Source organism: Lissotriton vulgaris, chromosome 12 (assembly GCF_964263255.1).
Source record: "Lissotriton vulgaris chromosome 12, aLisVul1.2, whole genome shotgun sequence".
Lineage (NCBI taxonomy): Eukaryota > Metazoa > Chordata > Amphibia > Caudata > Salamandridae > Lissotriton > Lissotriton vulgaris.
Window position 1 is genome coordinate 737966061 of NC_141700.1, and position 23116 is coordinate 737989176.

Consider the following 23116-nt stretch of genomic DNA (forward strand, 5'->3'; position numbering starts at 1 on the left):
ATGACCGGTATCTGCATGTGGAAACACGGGAGACGAACATGGGCGTTGTAGTCCCCACGGACGCATCTGCATTAAGGGTGGGCGTAAAATCCGTTTTGCAGGCGAATTTGCAGATTTTCCGCGATTTCGCGATCCGCGAATCTCGCGAAATCGCAGTAAAATCCGCGAAGCAGCGGGGACGAATTTTAAGGCAACCAAGGGTTACAGCAGCAGGTGCAAAAGTTGAACCTAATTTCTTTGTAACCTTTTACAAAAGGGTTACAAACAAATTAACTTCAACTTGGACACCTGCTGCTAATTGCTTCCTGGCGCCTCGTTGCCTACTTGCAACTATTCTCTGACCCTGCTCTGACCCTTGAAGCAGGGTCAGAGAATAGTTACAAGTAGGCAACGAGGCACCTGTCCAAGGAATTAAACCTCATCAGGAAGCACTTACAGATATAAAAAACAGGAGGAAGGGAGAGGATGGCAAATACACCCATTTTGAGTTGTCAGGAGGGGTTAAACTAAAAGAGACCTTTACAGCACAATTTTCATATGCATTTTGCTAAAAATAAAAAGCTGTATGTTCTGTAGGGGCAACTCAGGAATCTGGCCCTTCAGAGATCCGGCCTCTCCTTCTTTCTCTCGTTCTATCTCTCCCTCTCTCTTTCCCTCTCTTTCTCTCTCTTTCTATCTATCTATCTATCTATCTATCTATCTATCTATCTATCTATCTATCTATCTATCTATCTATCTATCTATCTATCTCTCCCTCTCCCATAAACGACTGCATGGGTAACTTCGCTAGGCAAGCGGCTCGCAAAGACGCAAAAAGCCCCGCGAACACGCAAAAAACCCCGCAAACACGCAAAAAAACAAAAATCCGCAAATTTGCGAATTTTGCGGATTGCGAATTCGCAAATCCGCAAATTTGCGGATCGCAAATTCGCAAAATTCGCCCATGCTTAATCTGCATATTCCGGGTAAGTGCGGACTTTTCCTCACAATGACGTTTCGATCCACATGAATCGAGATCATCATCAGGACTGGGTTGGGTTTGAAGGCAGTGCTGTACATGGGGGCAAAGGAAGGGCGTTAGGGAAATGCGCAGGCACGATTTACTGTGGACCGACTATTGGAGTGGCATTCTGTGGATGGTAGGCTGGGGAGGGGGGGTTTGTGTGGGTTGGGGGTATTAAGGCAAGTGGCATTACCTGGAGCCAAGACCGTGGTGCATGAATCGCTCCCTCCTATCCCTCCTTCATCTAGCTTCATCCGCCACCCAACCGGCCACTAACCACAGCGATTCATGCACCGCGGCCTTGGCTCCAGATATTCTTCCTACCTCACATCTGCGACATGCTCCTTCTGTCCGAGATTCAAAACACCCCCCACGTCCTTCCTCTCCGGCAGAACCCAGAGCGTCCGCCTCCCACCCTTCCGATCCGAAGCCACCAACATCATCTGCGGTGTCCCCCAGGGCTCCTCTCTCAGCCCGACGCGGTTCAACATCTACATGGCCCCCCTCACACAAGTGGCCCGCCATCACAACCTCAACATCATCTCCTACGCTGACGACACCCAGCTCATCCTCTCTCTCACCAACGACCCACACACTGCCAAAACCAACCTCGCCGACTGGATGAGGAACAGCCGTCTGAAGCTGAACTCGGACAAGTCAGAGGTCCTCATCCTCGGACCCACCCCCTCAGCCTGGGATGACTCCTGGTGGCCGACCACACTGGGAACAGCACCAAGACCCACTGACCATGCACGCAACCTAGGTTTCATCCTTGACTCCTCCCTCTCCATGTCTAAGCTGGTCATCGCCGTTTCCTCCTCCTGCTACAACACCCTCCGCAAGCTCCGCAGGATCTACAAGTGGATCCCGACCAAAACAAGAAGAACAGTGACACAGGCCCTCGTCAGCACAAGACTGGACTTCGGCAACGCACTCTACGCAGGAATCCCAGCCAAACACCTATGACGACTACATGCATCCAAAACGCCTCCGCCCGACTGATCGTCAACGTCCCCCGCTGCAGCCAAATCAGCCCCCACCTGAGAGACCTACACTTGCTTCCTGTCGACAAGAGGATCACCTTCAAGCTCCTCACCCACGCACACAAAGCACTCCACGATGGACCAACCTACCTGAACTGCAGACTCAGCTTCTACACCCCCACCCGCCATCTCCGCTCCACCAGCCTCGCCCTTGCCACTGTCCCCCGCATCCAACGAACGACCGCCGGCGACAGATCCTTCTCCTACCTCGCCGCCAAGACCTGGAACACCCTCCCTACCCACATACGGCAGACCCAAGACCTACTCACCTTCAGAAGACTCCTCAAGACCTGGCTCCTTGAGCAGCAGCAGCACCCCCGCCCCCTATAGCGTCTTGAGACCCTCACGGGTAAGTAGCACGCTTTACAAGTACTCTGATTGATTGATTGATTGTACTTGAAATGGTTATCCTCCAGGAAGCACACAGATGTCTCCTGAACATTTGGGAACCTACTGATTTAAATGCACATCTAAAAAACAATCGGTTACTTAAGGGTTTTTGATAGCAAAAAGAGATATTGCGCAGGTCTGGGGAGCAGCAACACCACCCACATTGAGAACTTGGGAAACAAACGTGGACTGGTGTATGTTCCGAGAAAAGACGGTCTATGTGGCTCGCGGCTGCCCTAAAAAATACTTTCTTTTGTGATCCAGAGTTGTGTTGTAGTGTTTTGTTTGTCTTTTGTTTTTGTGTTGACTTGTGGCTCTTTTCTGTGCAGTTGTTATTGTGTGCTATTGTGTTATTATGGTTTATTGTGTTGGCATAGTGGTTGTGCGCAGCTTTCAGTTGTACTAATATTTTGTTATTAATTTGCAAGTTTTCATTGTGTTGTTTTTGTGCTTCATGTGGCTGTGTTGTTGTGGTAGTGTTTTGTGTTTTGTAATATTGTTGCATTCTATGGTTGTGATGTTTTGGGTTATTTTCTTCTGTGTTGCTTGTGTTTGTGTGTTGCATTATTGCTTCGAGTTGTCTTATATGGTAGTAGTTGTGTTACATTATGTCTTAATTATTGTGTTGCGATATGATGTTACGTAACTTTGTGTTATCTTATTGGCATGAGTCATTCTCTTTAGCTTCTTTAGGGATTGCAAGAACAGCACATACCAAAAGAGTTCCAATGACAAGGAAACATTTTTAACACAATTTCAGGTAGTATGAGACCAGTGATCCAACTCCACAACTATGTAAGACACTAGTAACCCAAAATCTGCAACCAGGGTCTGTATCACTTGCTGTGAGCACTGCAATTGATAATGTAATACATTACTTTATCACCTTATTGGGTACCTGGTGTCCTAAGAAGAGCTGAAAAAGTGCTATTTTACCACATTAGATAGAATTAATGGTTGAAGTCACTAGAACTTTAAAACAATGTGCTGCTTTTGCTCGAAATGTAGTAGCATGTGTTGAAATATGTGAAGTAATCAACAGACTACAACACAATAACAGGAATAAAGCAACATTTCAGAATTAAAAATAGCACGGCACAACAAAAAAGAAATCAGCACAACAACCACAGTGCAACCCAAAAATATCATATTGCAATACTGCAGAACAAAAACACAGCTGCAGAAACAACATAACACATCACCACCACAACAGAAAGTCACACAGCAAATATACACATTATTAGCAAACATTGCCAAGGAAAGATTTCTGCTTTTATAATATGGTGATAAAAGTTGTTTGCACCGAGCATTGCCTTAACTTGTCATCAAGGACGTGAAACCACGCCAGTCAAAAATGTTTTGCAATCAGAACTAAGCCATACATCACCACTCAACCAGCTCAGTTTGTGTCATCCTTCCCTGAATTTCAAAGCAATCACTTATATTTTGCATCTAGTCCCTGGATTGTTATATTAACATTGTGTAATTTACAATGACAGGTATCTTCAATGTTACTTTACAAGAGCTTGCTCTGTTAACCAATTATAATGTAACAAAATATAGCTAAATCTCTGCAAATATGTCCTGGTTTACAGAATCAAGAGTTTCTATCTTCAGGAAATCTCTCTGTAACTATCACTTGCTCATTATAGCTTTCTACATAAAAGGGAGCATTTGTTATGCATTTTTAAAGTGGGACCCAAGGGGGTCTGTGTGTGCTCCTTTGTGTGAGTGTCTAATTATGTATGCTGTGCTGCAAATGATCCAATACTGAAGACAGGGTATAAATAAGTTCCTTATTGAATGACTTCTAATGCAACCCTGAGACAGTTTCTGCAGTTTATGACTGTCAGAGCAGAGAGCCACAGCGGCAGGCACTCCCTGCAGATGTCTGTACATCAACATTTAAGGTAAGACAGTGATGTGTGCACAAGAGGACCCCTCTTTGACTGCTGACTGTTTTAAAGGCATGTTACTGTAGCTATTCACTGTACTGATCTCACAGGAGAGAGTTGCTACAATATTACATTTATACCTGTGCATTCGCCTCTTACAATAAGGAATTAATGTTCAGACTCACTGCACTTTTCCTGCCTCACTGACAGTATTTTCTGACTCATTATGGATTAGCCACACTTGTTACATAATTTACCATCTGTTGCACATATTTGTTTAGTTTATTGGTGAGTTTTGTACAGCACTGCATATCACTGCACAGTTGCAGCATGGAGCTTTATAGTTCTGCTGCCTTTTGGCTAGCTTTGCGATTACCAAATACTACACATATACATACATACAGTTCAAAATGCAAGTCCGGAATTGTGGTGTAGCATGGTACACAGTTGGCCAAATGGGAACAATTGAGGAACCACTGATTTCTCTCTTTCCCAGGTAAGGAACATGGGCTTTGGGAACAGAAAAAGAGGGAGCAGATGGCCCTAAAGAAATTAAGGGAGTTACTGCTGTCTTCGCTTTTTCCGAGGAAGATGATTTCACAAATATATATATATGTATGTATACATATATATATATACATATATATAAATATATATATATATATATGTGTGTGTGTGTGTGTGTGTGTGTGTGTATGTGTGTATATATATATATATATATATATATATATATATATATATATATATATATATATATATATATATATATATATATATACATGTGTGTATATATAGATATGTACATATAAACATCTATATAGATGTACATATAAACATCTATATAGATAGATAGATATATTAGACGAGGCTGAGTTTACAAGAGAAAGATTCAAGTAAATAATTTTTACTGAAATCTCTAAGACTTTAATCAATTAATTCCCATCTGATTTCGACCCTGGAAATAATATTGTCCTGTGAGTTTTGGGACAATTATGTTATTTTGTTGATGTACAGCTCATTCCACCTTGGAATTTGGTCTTGTTCATTACTCCACATATGTCCAAGGCCAAGTCTTCTGCTATGCCGATGGTCCTGCGGCCATGGTGGTATGAACAGAAAAATAGCAAGCTAAAGGTAAAGCTGAACGACAATGTTGGAACCAAGACTGGTTGCTCATACATTTAGTTGATGTTCTCTTTTAGCATTAATGCCAATGCCAATGATTGTAACTTAGTGGATGGGGAACTCACTATGGTTTTGAGCATTAAAAACGTATTTTGAGTGCTCACCTATGGCAACTAAAATCTTCCATTCAAAACCCAGTGAATGTTCATTCCCTTAGAGAGGTATCACCAGTATATTAGGCCATCAATGTGATTTCTAGAAATGATTGTTAGAAATCATATCAGTAAGCTAATTTATTGTTAAGGAGTGGTCATCAAGGTAAGTCTCTATTTTACAGATATTTTCTAAACTCGAAGTTATAGAACTGTAAATATCAAGACCACATCAGGCCAATGTATAGTCAATTTGTGTTTGTTATATTAAAAGTCGATGGTTAGTGGTGCATTTATATTATAAAACTAGGTAAGCATATACCTTAAGTATATACAGCTCGGCGGCCTTACACAGCATAGGTAGGACTTCCATTGCCCAGTGCCCCCATGTCTTTTCACCCACAGAGCTACCTGCCCGATGTTCAGGGTGCAAACACTCCTTTCGCAAATCTCCGTCGGCCGCGACAAAAACGTACCGTATGTACGCGCTAAACTGCCGTTCCTTACCTAAACGCAGCACACAGATTGCCATGCTGCTCGAGGAGCAAAAACCAGACGCGCTATTCCTGACAGAAACGTGGCTCACTGCTCACTCTGAGTCAGACGTGGTAAAAGCCCTACCCGTAGGCTACTATATCCTTAGAGTGGATAGACCGGTAGGGAGAGGCGGAGGTCTGGCGATTATTCTGAAGGACCAGTACCGATGCCGCACTACAGCAGAAACCATCCCTGACTGCGAGAGTGTAGCATTCTGCATTGAGTTCAACGCAAATAGCACTTTCTCCGGCACCCTGATCTACCGACCCCCTGAGCCTGTAAAAGAGTTCCACAGGTCTCTTCCAGAAATTATAGCACAAAGAATTCTTTCCTTCGCCAACCACACAATCCTAGGGGACCTCAATCTCCACTTCAATTCCCCCTCAGACCACATTGCTCAGGAACTACGAGATGATCTGGAAGCTCTCCAACTGTTCCAACTGGTTGCAGCCCCGACCCATGAAAAAGGCAATTTACTCGACCCTATATTTAGTAACTGCCTGAATCTAACTGTGGATCAACCCACCCCCCTTCCATGGTCGGACCATTTTCTGGTCCCGTTTACTTGGGTCAAACACAAGACCCCCCAGCTACCTCCCCAAGTCACCACTAGGAGGAACTGGTCAAAACTCCCACTGGAGCTCTGGCTGCACAACCTGGACTCCACTCGCCCGTCACCCTGCCCAGACCCCAATGTGGCAAATGTCCAATATGAGAGTTGGATCACCCACTCGCTAGACGCGATCCTCCCGCTTCATAGATCCTCCTCGAAGAGACTACAGAAATCTGCCCCCTGGTTCTCCGACTCTCTAAGACAGCTAAAACGCCTTTGCAGGCAACGAGAGAGAGCCTGGCGTTTAGACTTCCTCCCAGACAAAAAGGCTGCTTACAAGGAGGCGATCAGAGCCTACAAAGAAGGGATCAGATCAGCCCAGGCAACCCACTACTCTGAGAAAATACTAGAAGCGAAATCTAAGCCCAAAGAAATTTTCCAAATTATAAAGCAATGTTCTAACATCAACATGGCCCCCCCTCCTAATAAAACCCAGGACCAATGCAACGAGCTCGGGGACTTTTTTCACAACAAAGTCCAAAAAATCTACTCCACCTTCCCAACTGCAGCCACATCCCCCGATTTGATCAATCCACTCCCCCCTAGACCACCCCTCCACCCAGATCAGCCTTCCCTCGAGCACTTCCATCCTCTGGACCTCGACACGTTAAGCAAGGTGGCACGACAAGTCAAGTCGGGCTCCCCTTGTGATCCCGCTCCTCCAGAAGTCCTGATGCAGGCAAGCAAAGCCACCCTGCCCATAATCCTGGATCTCCTAAACACGTCCATAGCCGCTTGCTCAGGTACGGGCATTGTTGAAGAAGCCCAGCCTAGACCCAGACGACCACTCCAGCTACCGCCCCATCTCACTTCTCCCTTGGGCTAGCAAGGTGTTAGAGAAGCATATAAACGCGCAGCTGGCCCAGTTCCTGGAAGACCACTCTCTATTACACACATCCCAGACAGGCTTCAGACCGAAGCATGGCACAGAAACCGCCTTGTTAGCAGTCACCAAAGTAACTAGAAGGATACTGGACCAGGGAGGGTCAGTGGCAGTGATCCTCCTTGATCTAAGTGCCGCCTTCGATACGGTCAGCTATACCACCTTGCTGGACCGTCTCTATAACATCGGAGTTTCAGGTGACGCTTTAAGGTGGTTTGACTCCTTCCTGTCTGGGAGGTTGTTTCAGATCTTTGACGGAAAGACAGTGTCCTCCAGAAAACCCCTGAGCTGCGGAGTGCCACAGGGCTCCTCTTTGAGCCCTGTATTGTTCAACGTGTACATGAGGCCGCTGGCGGGTGTTGTCGAACCGTATGGCATTAAAATCGTGTCATACGCCGACGACACCCAGCTTGTGGTCTCGCTGGCCACGGAGAACAACAAGCACTCCCCATCAGACCTGCTAAAATGCCTAGAGGACGTTAAGGGATGGATGACCAACTCCTCCCTAAAATTAAACGGAGAAAAGACGGAGCTTATGCTCCTAGGCCCTACCTCCCCTGTGCCTTTCACTTCCTTGTGGCCCAGTGCACTAGGCCTTCCCCCCACTCCCAAGGAAAGTGTTAAAAGCCTGGGAGTGTGGCTAGACAACAAACTTTCCTTCTCCACCCAGGCCACAAAACTGTCCGCCACTTGTTTTGGCCTACTTAGAATCCTGAGGAAAGTTCTCCCGCTACTGCCCCTAGAGGCCAAAAAGGTGGCGGTACAAGGTCTCATTCAATCCCGCCTGGACTCAAACAACGCCCTATACATGGGGGCTCCGGAGATGACCCTCAGGAAACTGCAAGTTGTTCAAAACTGTGCAGCACGCACCCTGCTGAAAACTCCGCGCACCCAGTCGGCCAGACCTGCCCTGAAAAGTCTCCACTGGTTGCCAGTGAAGCAGAGAGTGGCCTTTAAGGCGCTGTGCCTGGCGCACCGCGCCTTCTGGAAAACAGGCCCTGCCATTAACACCGACCTTGTCACCCCCTACCACCCTAAGAGGAACCTTCGGTCGACGGAGGCATTCCTCGCCGTTGTTCCCAGAGTAAAGCGAGCCAGGTCTGGAGGTAGGCTGTTCTCTCTGAACACCGCCAGACTCTGGAATGCTCTCCCAATCTCACTCCGGTCCAACCCAGACCTCCTCGCATTCCGGAAAATCCTAAAGACACTGCTGTTTGCTCAATCCTATGTACCCTAGCTCCTCTTCCCACCATTTCCCTCAACCCAGCGCTTGGACGCCTGCGGGCAGCAACCGCGCTTAATAAATATTCTTACAATTACAATTACAATGTTTTCAACAACCAATATCTAAATATGGTGTGCTTTAAAATCTCACGAAGGCAGGTGACTGCCTTAAAACAAAAGTTTTCCTGAGAATAGATGTATTGTTGGCTTCACTGTTTGAAAACAATGCAATTCCCTAACCTTTAATGATTAAGGGAATATGAGCAGTGGAAGGATAGCGCAACTTCCAAATGACTGAATGTATTTCTTGCTTTTCTGCATTACAGCTTTAGAAACTGTTTTAAATGTTATGATTTCTCTTTCAGAGACAGAGTCATGCACACCCTTCACCAGCAACAAGCTGCCCGGATGAATATTATGCTGATTTCCCTCCTGAATTCTCTTCCCTGCCTAGCCGATCCTGGTAGTTTTTCACTCCTAAGCCAGGAAGAGGCGGGCTTTCGACAGGAAGGGGATCTCATGATTGGAGCTGTGTTGCCTGTGAATACTCTCTGGTCAGAATTCCAGAGTGATTTCAATGAGCTCAGCTTGTCTGCCCCCTGCAAAAAGTGAGTGACACTTTCTCTTGCCCCTCAAGTCTTTGGTGCTGTGTGGAAGGACTACAGCCCTGGCAATACTGAAAGGAAGCTCTCCATATGGTATTTTAATGCCTCAGGCCACATGACCCTTGCCTTTTCCATTCTGGAGGAGCGTCTACTGTAGATGAGGCACAGTGAGCACAGTATACAACTGCTCCTGGTTTTGTGAGTCATCACTTGTCTAGCAGGTGGAACACTTGGATGATGTTGCAGAACAAATATCCCTTTAATTACTGCTCCTATACTACTATACCTGTTTCCAAGAGTTATAATAGACTCAACAGCATTTGACTCAACTTGTTCTCTAAATACAAAAATAAAAATAAAGCAAATAAATGATTGCATAATGTTCAGTCATGTTATAGCTCTCGTTTATGGATAGATCTATATAGTGCCTGAAGCTTGAGATTCCAAAGCGAACTCTACAACTGTATATGTCCTAAATCCAAAAACATTTGAGGCACATCCTCCATAGAGGATGCAGCTCAGAACAAAATTTGCGTAGGGAGATAATGATGCATGTACAATAGTGTCCTTATCTATATTCTGGAGCTTAAGTTTAAAAAAACATAATTTAAGTATAAGTTTTGATTTGCTATTGTATTCTTTACCAATTCTCTGACCCAAAAAATGAAGAGGACATTTCTTTTGGGCTGTAGTTTTTAGGGTTCATGGGTAGGTTTGGGTTTTGGGATACAGGGGTATTTTAAGGGTTCAGGGCTAGGTTTGGGTTTTGGGGTACAGAGGTATTTTAGGGTTTAGGGCTTGGTTTGGGTTTTGGGGTACAGGGGTATTTTTAGGGTTTAGGGATAGGTTTGGGTTTTGGGGTACAGGGTATATTTATAGGGTTAAGATGGGTTAGTGTTTAAGGGTGTTGGGGTATTTTAAGGAGTAAGGGTGGGTTATGATTATGGGGTGCATGGGTACTTAAAGGGAGCAGGGTGGACACCTGGAGCTGGAATGTACAGAACCTGGGAAGAAAAAAAACAATGAAATATTGGGCACAATGCTTGCTATTTTTCCGTAATGCCGCGCCCCACACACGCCCACACCCCCAGCACACGCCCACAGCACACAATATGAGACATGGCATGAAGGGCAGAACGTACCACCCGCCCCCAGCGTTTGTCACGCCTCCCAGCACACACCCACAGCACAACGCAGACACTCCCACAAGGGACTACTTTGCTGGCACGGTTCTTTTACCTTTTAAATGTATATGGTGGGCGTCTGCATAGCCTATGTCCTTCTGCTGCAACTGCCCTTTCCAAAGCTGTATTGGTTGTTGTGATTGGTGCTGTGGTTCCTGAGATTACCCGCCTCAAAGGTTTGGGCTCTCTCTTTATTATATTAATACAGATTTTCTTCATATGAACATACATACCTAATTTGTACTGTAAAATGCACACCTACCTTAGGTTACGATTTTGATGATCTGACTTCATGTGCACCAAAAGGGAACTGCTGAGCCTTGTGATTATATAATCTGTTTGAGAAAGTATTTTGTTCTCCTGATAAAGCAAAAGGAAATCAACACACAAACAACAGCTCTCTTCTCTTCAGTTTCAGCGTCACAACCTATGGTTGTGTTCTAGCTATGGTGTTTGCCATTGATCAAATTAATGGGGATCAAACCATCCTTCCAAACTTTACACTGGGCACCCTGATATACAACACATGTTCTTCAGCCAAGAAGGCCATCAAGAGCAGCATGCAGATGTTGACAGGACAAGAAAAACCCATCCCAAACTACAAGTGCAAAGGTTCATCACTTCTCACAGCCGTCATTGGAGAGTCCAGTTCCACCATTTCAGTGTCCATTGCCAGACTCTTAGGACTTTACAGATTGCCTCAGGTAATACTTGCTAATTAAAAGCTGGGAGAATTGTGGTCACTGATGTGCTTCTGAAATACACTGATTAGGCCCATTTGCTACAGAGGTCTCTATAGGTAAACTGTCTAATGAGCCAACACCAGATTTTAAGTTTTTTGTCCGTCAACTCATTTTAACTTGTCCGGTCTACTTCGATATGGGGTCAACTAAGAATATTAAGAAAGGTCATTGGCTGATAAGTGATTCTGCAGCTGTAAATTAGGGACACAGCCTGTGTTCTGTGCTCCTATTCAGGTATATCATACCATTGTAGCCATCTTCTAGGAGGTTTTAGCGGCCCTCTTCCAAGTTATATACCGGAACCATTCCAGCCCAGGCAAAGGGATTTAAAGCTTTTAGCATATTCCATCCACAATGTTACAATGTTTTAGGTAATCAGGGAAAAACAGCAAGAGAAACATTGTAAGAGCTGAATATCTATACAAACCATTATTGACCATGTACCAATTAATTGCACTCAATATTCTAATATTCTAATTGATCATATTATGAGGGCAGTTTAGAATTGTAGGACTTATTTGAAGAAGATACAAGTTTCTGGAAGCATAGAACAGGTTTTAGGGCACCAAAGATTGTTGCAACCAATGTAAACATACAGTGATTAAATGATTTTCTAAGATACATAATGATTTCAGGTTAACTGACAATGATTTATAGTATTGCACAGGAAATACACATACAAAGATCACTTGAAAAGGACATCTGATTAATGGCAAAGTCAAAGATTTGGGAGCCCATTAATGGCTGATGAAGTTCCATGCCAGTCATAGATTTTCGTAAATCATTTAATAATAGACGTTATCCATGGATTCATTCCCAGTCTTGTGGATGTACATATTGCTTCCTTTTTTGTCTATTTAAAGTTTGGTGGGCATAAATGAGAAGGACAAATGTAAAATAATAATTAAAGTGCCATATGAAAGAAAAACAATGGAGTGCCTTTCTCTTTTTTTAAAAGAACTACAAAAACAGGACATTTTAAAAAGTGAATGCATAATAGTTATCATTATATCATCACTTACCTATTTCTGCATATGCTATATTTGTTATGCAACCTTTCTTTCTTATTCTGAAAATGTGTTGATATGAAAATGAAAGATTTCTTCATTAAAAAAAATATATGTTTTCTAACCTATTGTGTTGTGTTTTGTTAGGGTATTTCTATATGGTGTCACTGCTACTGGTGTTGCTAACTTGTCATGTTTAGCAGTCAATGATCTTTTTGATAGGGGCATGCAAGTGTCACAGTAAAGTTTATAAGATAGCTGCACTTTACACAGATTTCACGCATACCTTGGTTTATGTCTCCAAGGTCAAGCTTCAGAGTGAATACATTCTCTGTATGATGACTTCAGTGTTGAGTGAAGATGTAAGAAAACAGGTTTCAAGCATAGTAGGAATGCAGAAGTAACTCTATAGCTCTCATTCACACAGGAGTAAATAATTCCACTTTGCAGATTTGACCAGCATGAAGGTATCTTCCATATGAGGCTTATTGTGTCAACAAATACCTTCCAACAAGATTTCCGAGTGGACATGCTTTCAGTTATCGCTGCTTGGCTCACTTAATAATCTGACAAACATCTGCATATGTACCACTTCCTCAGGCCCCCAAAAGAAGGACTAAGAAGCAATAGCTTCAGACACTTCTACAGCATGGTATGACTGTGCAGAAGGCCTGAAAAGGCAGAGACTTGCTCTTTGGCATAAGATGCATGGACCTGCAGATAAGATTCAACATGGACCCGTGGGAATAAGGACACACAGACCTGTGAGCCAAGAGTGCCCCATGGTTTCCAGAGAGAGGTAAATCCTGAGGTTTAGCTTTGGATGATCCCTGCTCCCCAACAGGGACACACTCTTTCTCCTGTCAGGCAGCATCAGAGGAGGGCTATAATTAGTTTGAAAGGAGTGGCATGCTGCCTGGAAGAGAGGCCCTTGCAGGGAGCTTCTAGATTGCGTAGAGGACAGGGGCAAGGCACCCCATCTCAGTGGCGGTGAGTAATATAGGGGTTCTCTACGGCCCCATTTATCTGCAGACCCATCCCCTTCATATGGCAGAAGATGGCCTGTGGGCTCTCAATATTGGCCTGCTTGTGACTGGTGGAAGAGCAACAAATCCTGGATTCTCGTGCGATCCCCCTGGACCTGGGGATTGCAGGCTGGTACAACAGCAGAGACCGCTTACTAGAGATGTAACCGATCAATCCTCCCTATATCACCTCCTGGGGAGGGGGAATGGGTCTCCCATTTGGGTGAAACTCATCTTAGGATATTTCCATGGAGGGGTAAAACAAGGCAAATAACTCACCATGCTTGGCACAAACACCACAGCAGTCTGGAATGTACCTCCATCCCCCGGCCCCTGGCCCTAGGACTACCATACATACTGTCCTCCATTCGCAGTGCTGTACACGTAGAACCTATCCATACACCACCAAGGTAAGTTGTTCAAGCAAGGGAAGATGGACACATTTACAGATTCCATCTCCCGCCCCATATGACACCAGGGAGGGATTTGGATTGTGCAACCACAATGGGTGGGGAAATGCCCCCACAGGCTTCTGACAGAATCGTTCAGGCTATGCAGGCATCATGGGAATAAAAAATAGCTGAGGTGGGCTCTGGTGTGACTTTGTTGCAATGTGATTTTAGATAGTGATACGCAGAGTTAGGAGGTGGAGGCAGGAGTTTCATTCAAAGAGGACACTGTTAACGACCTTAAAACCATGATGGGATACTTGATCACACACACAAGGAGCTTGTTGGATGAATGGACGATGCTGAGGGCATTCAAGTTTAAATATCCTCTGCTTCGTTGGATTGCCAGAGGGGGCAGAGGGCAATGACACTGTCAGCTTGCTCACTAATGGGCTTTTGCGAATCATAGACATGAGGAGATTTTCCCCCTGTTTTGTTATTGAGAGGGCGCATAAGGCATTAACCAGGAACGCCCAACTGGGAGGCCCTTGGGCTCTGGCCCAAATTCTTAAATGTATGGATGGAGAGGGAGACCTCATTCTCAGAGAGACTCAGTAGAAGGGTGAGACTCTGTATGAATCCAGGAAAATCATTGTGTTCCCAGATGATAATATTGTAGTACAAAAGCAATGAAAAACATATGATATAGTAAAAGAATAGGTCAGGGCCATGAGCCTGACATATGTATTGCTATATCCCACCAAGTTGAGAGTTATTTTTCAGAGTAAATTCTTCATTTTGAAACTCATGAGGAGGCTTGGACATGACTTGAGTAAAGGCCACACCATCGCTGTGAATGTGACTTGAGAGGTTCCAGAGACACTGGTCCACACTCCCCAGTGGGATCAGGGAGACAGAGGCTGCCCCATCGGTCTCCAGCCAAAGACACGCAACATCATGATTGTCTCCTACGATCCCTTTCATAGTATATAATGCTCTTTGGAGGGAAAATCGAGATTACATAGGGAGAAGTGAACATTTGATTTGTCAGATCCTGCACAGCTTAAATATTGGAGGTCTCACACACCAGACTTGATGACTGACTGATACTTGCTAAGGAGGATCCGAGTCTATCAGGACATATTATACTTTAGCAGGTGGAAAAGGGCCTCACAGGTTATAATGGTGCTGACAATCTGTAAAATAATAAAGAGTCAACACTACGCTGGTGCTGCTGACCGTTTCGGCTATTGGACCTGACCCTGTCTTCAGGATCACACCCAAATGTTTTGCCTTTTACCCTCCAATTTTTCTTGAATTCATTTTTGTTAGCTTTAGGACTCTGTGCATTCCGTCCACAACTAGCTAGTATTAAAGTGCCTGTGTTCACTCCAATACAAAATGGTTAAATATGCTTACACCTGATTGGCATATTTCATTTACTTATACATTTCTTGCAGAGTGGTGTACCATATCCCCAGGGCCTGTACATTAAATGCTACTAGTGGGCCTGCAGCACTAATTGTGCCAGCCACCTAACTAGCCCTTAAAACATGCCTGAGGCCTGCCATTGCAGTCTGATTAAAGTTTTAAACTGTGAATTTGACTTGGACATATAACCCCCTTGCCAAGCCTTACACCCCCCTTTTATTTCATATAAGTCACCCTAAAGCAGGCCTTCGGTAGCCCATAGGGCAGGGTGAACTGTAATTAAATGGTTGGACATAAACGTTTGGGTTTTACATTCATTTTTTAGTATTGTGAGCCCTAGCTGTCCCAGAGGATAACATTAGATTTTCTTATTACATTTAATAAGTGCTAACTTTTGAATGGTGACAGGTAGGCATTTCATGTTTGATATCTATGTAATTTTAATACAAAATCCTCCTTAATGGTAACGTCAGATTTTAAATTACAATTGTTTAGAAAGTTGGCATTTTCCACCCCTTCGCCGTTTGGTGCCTGCAGCCTCCTATGTGTCACATGACTCAGTGTAACTGGCAGTTATACTTTGTGATATGTGTGCCTGAATGAGCTATCTGCTGGTGGGAAGGGGGTGGAACTGGGCACAGCCCCACTTGCCACTGAATAGGCTATGTACTGCCATCACACAAAGGGTTTGTCACCTCCAAATGGTTTCTGAAGCCAGCTTGGAGCCAGGGCAGGGGTTCTCGAAAGTCCAAACTCTTCAAAGAGAAACCTTTAGAATCTAGTGCCCTCATACCCACTTGTTTCTGGAGCTGTGGAAGGACAGCCTGCTGCTGTGGCCTGGTATGTACTCCGCAAGACTGTCTTGCTGCACCTGGAAGGACTATGATGGCGAGGCATCGTCATCAAGGCCTGCAGTCCATCAGCATCGAGCTGCGCCATCCGTCGAGGCGATGTCATCGGGCAGCCACGTTTTGGTGTTGAAGGAAAATGGTTGGTTCCAATTTGCTCAAGGTCGTCAATGCATAGGTTCTGGTGGATCAGCACAGAAACAAGCATTTCCAAGGGTCCAGGACTGTAATGGTACCACTTTGCAAGGCAGGTCTCATAGATGGCACAGAGTCCATGTCCTCTTGCAGTGTTGTGGTAAGACTTTTCTGGCTCTGATACTTCTGAGCAGGGGGCAAGCCAGCAAGCCCTTGGAGTCATTCTGGGTTCAAATGAGTTGGTTCAGGTCCTCTTCCATAGCAGAGGGCAGCAAGCACCTGGAAACAGGAAGGGCATCAGAGCAGAAAATCAGTTATTCCATAGCAACATCCCCACAGAGTGGCAGTCCTTGTAGCAACACATCAGTCCTTCTTCCTGACAGCGTTCTTCACAGGTCCAGTAGTGCACAGCTCTGGTAGGGTCAGAGACCCAGTACTTAACTATTTTTGCCTATGAAGTGAGAGGGGGGCTTCAAAGAACGGTCTTGAAAGTGCACACATTCCAATTGTCCTCGCTCCAGACTATCAGAAGTGGATAATCAGCCCTTTGGGTGGGAAACAGGACACTGCTTATTCAGGTGTAAGTGTTAGCTAACCCTCTCGTCCGGCCCAGAAAGAGCGATTAGAATGCAGGTGAGTAATCTGTCATAACTACCCTTGTACGTAAATTTGGTGTTACTCAAAATACAGAAACATTTATACATTTAAATGTGTTTGCTTTGTGTATGATGCTATAATTTGAAAATAATATAAGCACAGTCTTCCTTACGATTAGAAAGAGTACCTACCAACTTCCTTGAATTATATAGGTTGGGGCTATTGAGAAATAGTGAGGATAGGTTTATTCATTAAAACCTTATCCACATAGTGGATCTTTCAAATTGAACCACTAGCACTTTCTAAAGGTGGCAATTCTAAAATAGTAACGTAAAATCCAAATTCAACAGTAAACTGGTTTTATCATTGCCAATCCAAAGATATAAAACATGATGCAGCTACTACTTTTTAATCAGAAATTAAAACTTAAACGTGTTTTAAGGAATTCCCAATGCTAACCTGTGAGTAGGCCTCATAGCAGTAAAAAAATATTGTTGGTTTTTGTCACTACCAGGACATGCAACTCATAAGATTACAGTTCCTACCTTTTACTTACACAGCACCCGGCCCTATGGGCTACTTAGGCCCTACCTTAGGGGTGACTTATGTGTAATAAAAGGGGAGTTTAAGGCTTGACAAATAGTTTTAAATGCCAAGTTGAAGTGCCAGTAAACTGCACACATGGTTTGAAAGGCTACTTGTGTGGGTGGCACAATCAGTGCTGCAGACCTACTATTAGCATTTAGGTTACAGGCAGTAAACATATGGTATACGACTGTACATAGGACTTACAAGTAAACTAAATATGCGAATTGCATATACACCAATTATCTCATATTTAAGAGAGAGGTACGAGCACTTTTAGCACTGGTTAGCAGTGGCAAAGTGCTCAGAGTCCTACAGTCAACACAAAGATACACCAAAAAGCGGAGAAAGCTGGCAAAAGGTTTGGGGAAGACCACCCTAAGAATGACAGGTCTAACACGTTGTCTTCCCAGATGCAAGGTAAATCCATAAGTAGGTACTGTTGTGTAGGTACCAGGCAGACAATTTATTTTTCTAATATAAGTCTGCATGGCACGTAAATGAAGCAAGTGCTATCACAGGAAAAATTGTTTCATGTAGGTACATTTTAAATTCATTAAACAATGCCCATCAGGAACAATCACTTCCAATAGTTCCCTATTTAGTGAATTTATTTATTGTGTCTTACCAGCCACATGTCATTGTCTCCTTCATACTGGTTTCAATTTCACTTTCAGAGTATTGTCTTAAAAAAATGTTTTCTTTTTGCTCCTCCTTACATTCCCCCCCTTTTTCCTTTATCAATCCCCCTATTATATTATTCCAAATTCTCACATTCTCCTACTTATACAGTGACAAGGTGCAGATTCTTTTCACTACTTATGCCTACAACATGGAATACTCTGGCTGCTCAGTCACACAGTAACCCTGCTGACTTTCAAACTACCTAGGAATTCATGTAACGCTACTTGAAAGGAATACAACTTGTGTGCTGCATTTATCTTATCTCATTTTATTTCATTTAACCACGTGTTTGTAATTTTAATCAGTGCTGTACATAAATGAAATTCATGAACTACATACAGTTAAATAATAAAGGTTTATTTTTCTCATTTAAGGTTAGCTATTTCTCAACCAGTCCTTTGCTCAACAACAAAGATGAGTTCCCTTCCTTCTTCCGGACAATCCCAAGTGATGACAGCCAGGCCCAGGGATTGGCACAGCTGGTGGTGCACTTTGGTTGGACTTGGGTGGGCATAGTTTCAAATGAAGATGACTATGGAAGATTAGGGTCTCAGGCCCTCAAAGAGCAGCTACTGAAATATGGAGTTTGCTTCGCATTTCATGAATCAATACCCATTGAACCTTCAAGCATTAAAACCAATCTCATTGTGGAGACAATTGCAAACTCTTCAGCCAATGTTATTATTGCATTTTGTTCCAGTCGCTTTTTGCTTCCAATAATGAGAGCACTGTCTCAGCAAAATATTACAGGCAAAGTATGGGTTGCTAGTGAAGGCTGGTCAACTTCCTCCAGTTTTCTAAGTAGTGTATTTGGCAACATTATGAGTGAAACAATTGGTTTGACTGTCCACGCGGATGCAATCCCAGGGTTCCAACATTTCCTTCTAAAAGTACATCCTTCTAGCAACCCAAAGGACACATTTGTGAAAACATTCTGGGAACAGGCAATGGGATGTCACTGGCCCAGCTCTGGGTCCAATGTGACCCTGAAAAGTACACAATATATCAGTGACACCGTCATTTGCACAGGTCAAGAGAAACTTGAAAAATTCAAAGCAAAATATGAAAACGAGCCTGATGCAAGAGTTTTCTCTATCATTTACAACGCCGTTTATGCCTTGGCATATGCTCTAAACAGCATGCTCTCTTGTGTGCCAGGCCATGGGCCATTTGACCTTAAAGCATGTGGAGAGGTTTTTGATTTTAAGCCATGGCAGGTATGGTAGTGTGCGCGCTTTTACAATGAACTGGCATAGCTAAATCTGAAAAACAATACCTGCCCCTAGCATAGGAGGAGACAAATTCTGTGCCTGAGGTTTATTCACAAATTATGTTATGGGAGCACCAAAATGGTGTGGTATTAGAATATCGTCTGAGACAAACATTATGTTCTAAATATTGTTTACAAATGAGTTAATTTTAGATTGCACCGTTTGAGTTAATAATTGAAAGCCTACACCCAATAGGAAATATTTCCATAAAGAATATTTAGGGGACATATTTAATGTTAGATGACATTTCTTTGTATGTTATTCTGACAAACAAGCCAGCAGAGTAACAGTTTGGAAGCAAACCCTGTTCAGTTGAAAGTCCTAGAATGAGAGAAAAAGATTATGGATGCATTAAGGAGAGACTGTCAGCAGCAATGCAGGTCATATATGCTCTATGTTTGAGATATAAGAGTCACTGTTTAGGGAAAAGCTACATAGAGGCATGTGAAACCCAGAAAAGTGTCCATACTGGTTCCAGTTGCATTTTATACAAATTGGTGCTAATTCTTCTAGAACAAAGAAATACTGCATATTGTCCAATTAGGTTGTTCGACAAAGCCACAATTAGGCTGTATTAACCCAGACAGGGTCATCTGGATATATATTAAGTTAAATTGAAGGTTGGTGCTGCCTGTCTCGAATCAAAGGACCCCATGCTCTCTGGCCAAGCTATAAGAGCAACTTGGATCCAAAAGAGATAGCTGTATGCACATTTCTCCCAAAGATCTTGAATTTTGGCCATTAATGTACATGATGTTCTCTAATGTTGAGGAATGACAGATTAGACACCGAGTGTAACATATAAGTCAGTCTCTATGACAAGTCCACACAGAACATAAATAATGATTGAGTAAACTGCTGGAGAGGCACACCAACAATATCTTAACAGACTATCTGGAGTCCAACTGTCTGTTGCGTGCCTCCCAGACAGGTTTTCGCCCTCAACATGGCACAGAAACTGCCATGTTGGCGGTCACAGAGGAAGCAAGAACGATTTTGGACCGGGGAGGAAAGGTGGCCATTATCCTGTTAGACCTTAGTGCCGCGTTCGACATGGTGAACCATGCCACGCTAGTATACCGACTGGCGGGCATGGGCGTGTCGGGCGCAGCTCTGGACTGGCTCACCTCCTTTTTGAGTGAGCGCTTTTTCCGGGTCTTTGAGGGTGAGACAGTCTCTCCTAAACATCCTCTCAGGTGTGGGGTCCCTCAGGGCTCCTCCCTGAGCCCGACCCTCTTTAACGCCTACATGGAACCTCTGGACAGGATAGTCCATCCCTTTGGTGTGCGTATAGTCACCTACGCGGATGATACGCAGCTGGTGGTCTCGTTAGACCACGCAGATGGATCATCCAACACCTTAGGCCCCTGTCTAGAGGCTGTTGCCAGTTGGATGCAAGCTTCCTGTCTCAAGCTTAACGGGGAGAAGACAGACATCATTCTCCTTGGAAATCCCTCCCCGTCTGCTCTTGCACCCGTCTGGCCACCATGTCTTGGCGCTCCTCCTGCGCCCAAGTCCCAGATAAAGAGCCTCGGGATCTGGCTTGACACTGCCCTTGATTTCTCTGTCCAGGCTACTAAGACTGCTGCCACTTGCTTCGGACTAATGAGGATGCTCCGGCGGGTGCTCCCTTTGCTCCCTTTCCAGGCGAGGAGGATCATGGTCCAGGCCCTCATTCTCTCTCGCCTGGATTACGGGAACGCTCTTTACCTGGGAGCACCGGCTTCGGTCCTTCAGAGGCTCCAGGTCACACAAAACAGTGCGGCCTGCCTATTGTTCAATCTGTCCCGTCGGCAGTCGGCGAGGAAGGCTCTGAAGGACCTTCATTGGCTCCCAATGGCTGCCAGAGTGCAGTTCAAAGCTCTGTGCATCATGCACAAATCCTTCCACCGTGTAGGCCCAGCGATTCTGCACCCTCTGGTTACGCCTTATGTTCCAACACGCCCCCTTCGGTCTGGTACACTGCAGCTGGCCACCTCCTCTAAAATTAACAAAGCCCGTTGGGGTGGCCGCTCTTTTTCCCATTCGGCGACCAGACTCTGGAATGCCCTCCCCTTTGCTATCCGGGGTAACAGCAACCTCCTCTCGTTCAGAAAGGCCCTAAAAACGCATTTGTTTGCTAAATCTCTCTGATCTGCCCCGAGCCTGCGCTAAAACCATTTTATCTTCAAGCGCTGCGAGGCCCCAGGGCGGTTATGCGCTATACAAATGCTATTTTTCATTTCATTTCATTTCATATACATCCTTATTGTGAGCATTTATGCTATTTAAGGGTGTTTGCTAAAGTATAATGTAATCTGAGATAAAATGCAACCTGGTGATTTAAATGTATTCATGAAACTATTTGTGCATCATAAATGTGCATTTAAAGAGAAATCATAATTAGCTAATCCTTCTTTCCGCTTTAAACTTTCAAAGTAAGATTGGAAAACTCAAACTATATGTAGCGGTAATTAACCAATCAATGCAGTCAAAGAACCAACTTCCCAATGATGCTAAAAGAAGGCTATTACTGGTTGGATCCAATACATGAGCCATGGAAAAGCAGCAGTGTGATTTACTGTGACCTCACATGTAATGTGCTGATCATTACAGCAAGGCTTTAAATTCAGGCTGCTCACATTGCCCTTGTGTAAGCCTTAATCCTGAGATCATTATTATGAGTTGATCTAGCCAAAATCTTTTCACATTAATTCAAAGAATCCGAAAATTTAAAAAAGGCTGCTTTATAATAAGGCCCCAATGTGTTATAAAATGAGAGCAAAGCAGACTACCCAAACACTCTTAGAATAAAATGAATCTCCAAAAAGCTGCTGAGATAACTTTGAAAAAATTCAGTAAATTGTAGCTAGGATGTGATTCTACAAAACCGACTCATGAAACTATTTTATTTAAAGTGCTGTAACAGCAGAAGTCACTTTCAACTTATAGAACAGTAGGAGGCCACATTTTAGCAACTCTAGCATATCAACTAGGTGATAGGGATTAGCCAGGGGCAGCAGCTGCTACAACTGGCTTTCCTTTTGGTTCCACTAATAATATCCTTGCAACCGGTTATCTCGGGGGTTATAAAAGCAGCAAGAGTAAAAGAAAAGCAAACCCATTAGAGGTGGCCACAAAAAAATCACAGGCTACCCAGCTTTTCAAATTACTGAACTAGAGGTACCAGTGATTCAAAGGAAAGGAGAAATAACAAGGATTACATGCTTTTAGGGAATAATATAAAGGAATTAAACGTGTAATCAATTTTTCCCCATATAAAGTAGCCCAGCAACTTCACTGCTTTCCGCATGTTAAAACTCCAGAAGTGGCAGTATATCCACTGTACTCAATTTTCCAGTGGGACTACTGACACCCTTTATTTGTCCCATCAGAAATTGGTGTTATACCTGTCAGCCAAAGTTAGGTTTTGCCTCAAATTTTACCTTTCTATTTTTATTGATCGTGTTTTTTGCTGGCCTTGTGACTCTGTGCACTTTCCCACTGCTATCCAGTGCCAAAGTGCATGTTCTCACTCCTTAGATATGGTAACATTGGCTTATCTCCAATTGGCATAGTTAATTTACTTATGAGTCCATAGTCAAGTGGCACTATGTGTGCTCAGGGTCTGTAAATGAATTGGTACTAGTGGGCTTGCAGCACTGATTTATAGAATCTTTGAAACATCTATCAGACCTGCCATTGCATCCTATGTGCGTATTGTTAAACTGCTATTTCAAGCTGGCAAACGACCTTTGTGCCAGGCCC

At 43.9% G+C, this 23116-nt stretch overlaps 1 protein-coding gene across 1 annotated transcript in view; it reads left to right on the forward strand.

The window, feature by feature from the left end:
- The window catches only part of LOC147678461 (extracellular calcium-sensing receptor-like), a 47268-nt gene that overhangs the window by 5424 nt on the left and 18728 nt on the right, over positions 1-23116 (forward strand). The window contains exons 2-3 of the mRNA XM_086945644.1: positions 11099-11358; positions 18473-19315. Coding sequence (XP_086801770.1) covers positions 11099-11358; positions 18473-19315 — 1103 coding nt within the window. The remainder of the gene's footprint in view (positions 1-11098; positions 11359-18472; positions 19316-23116) is intronic.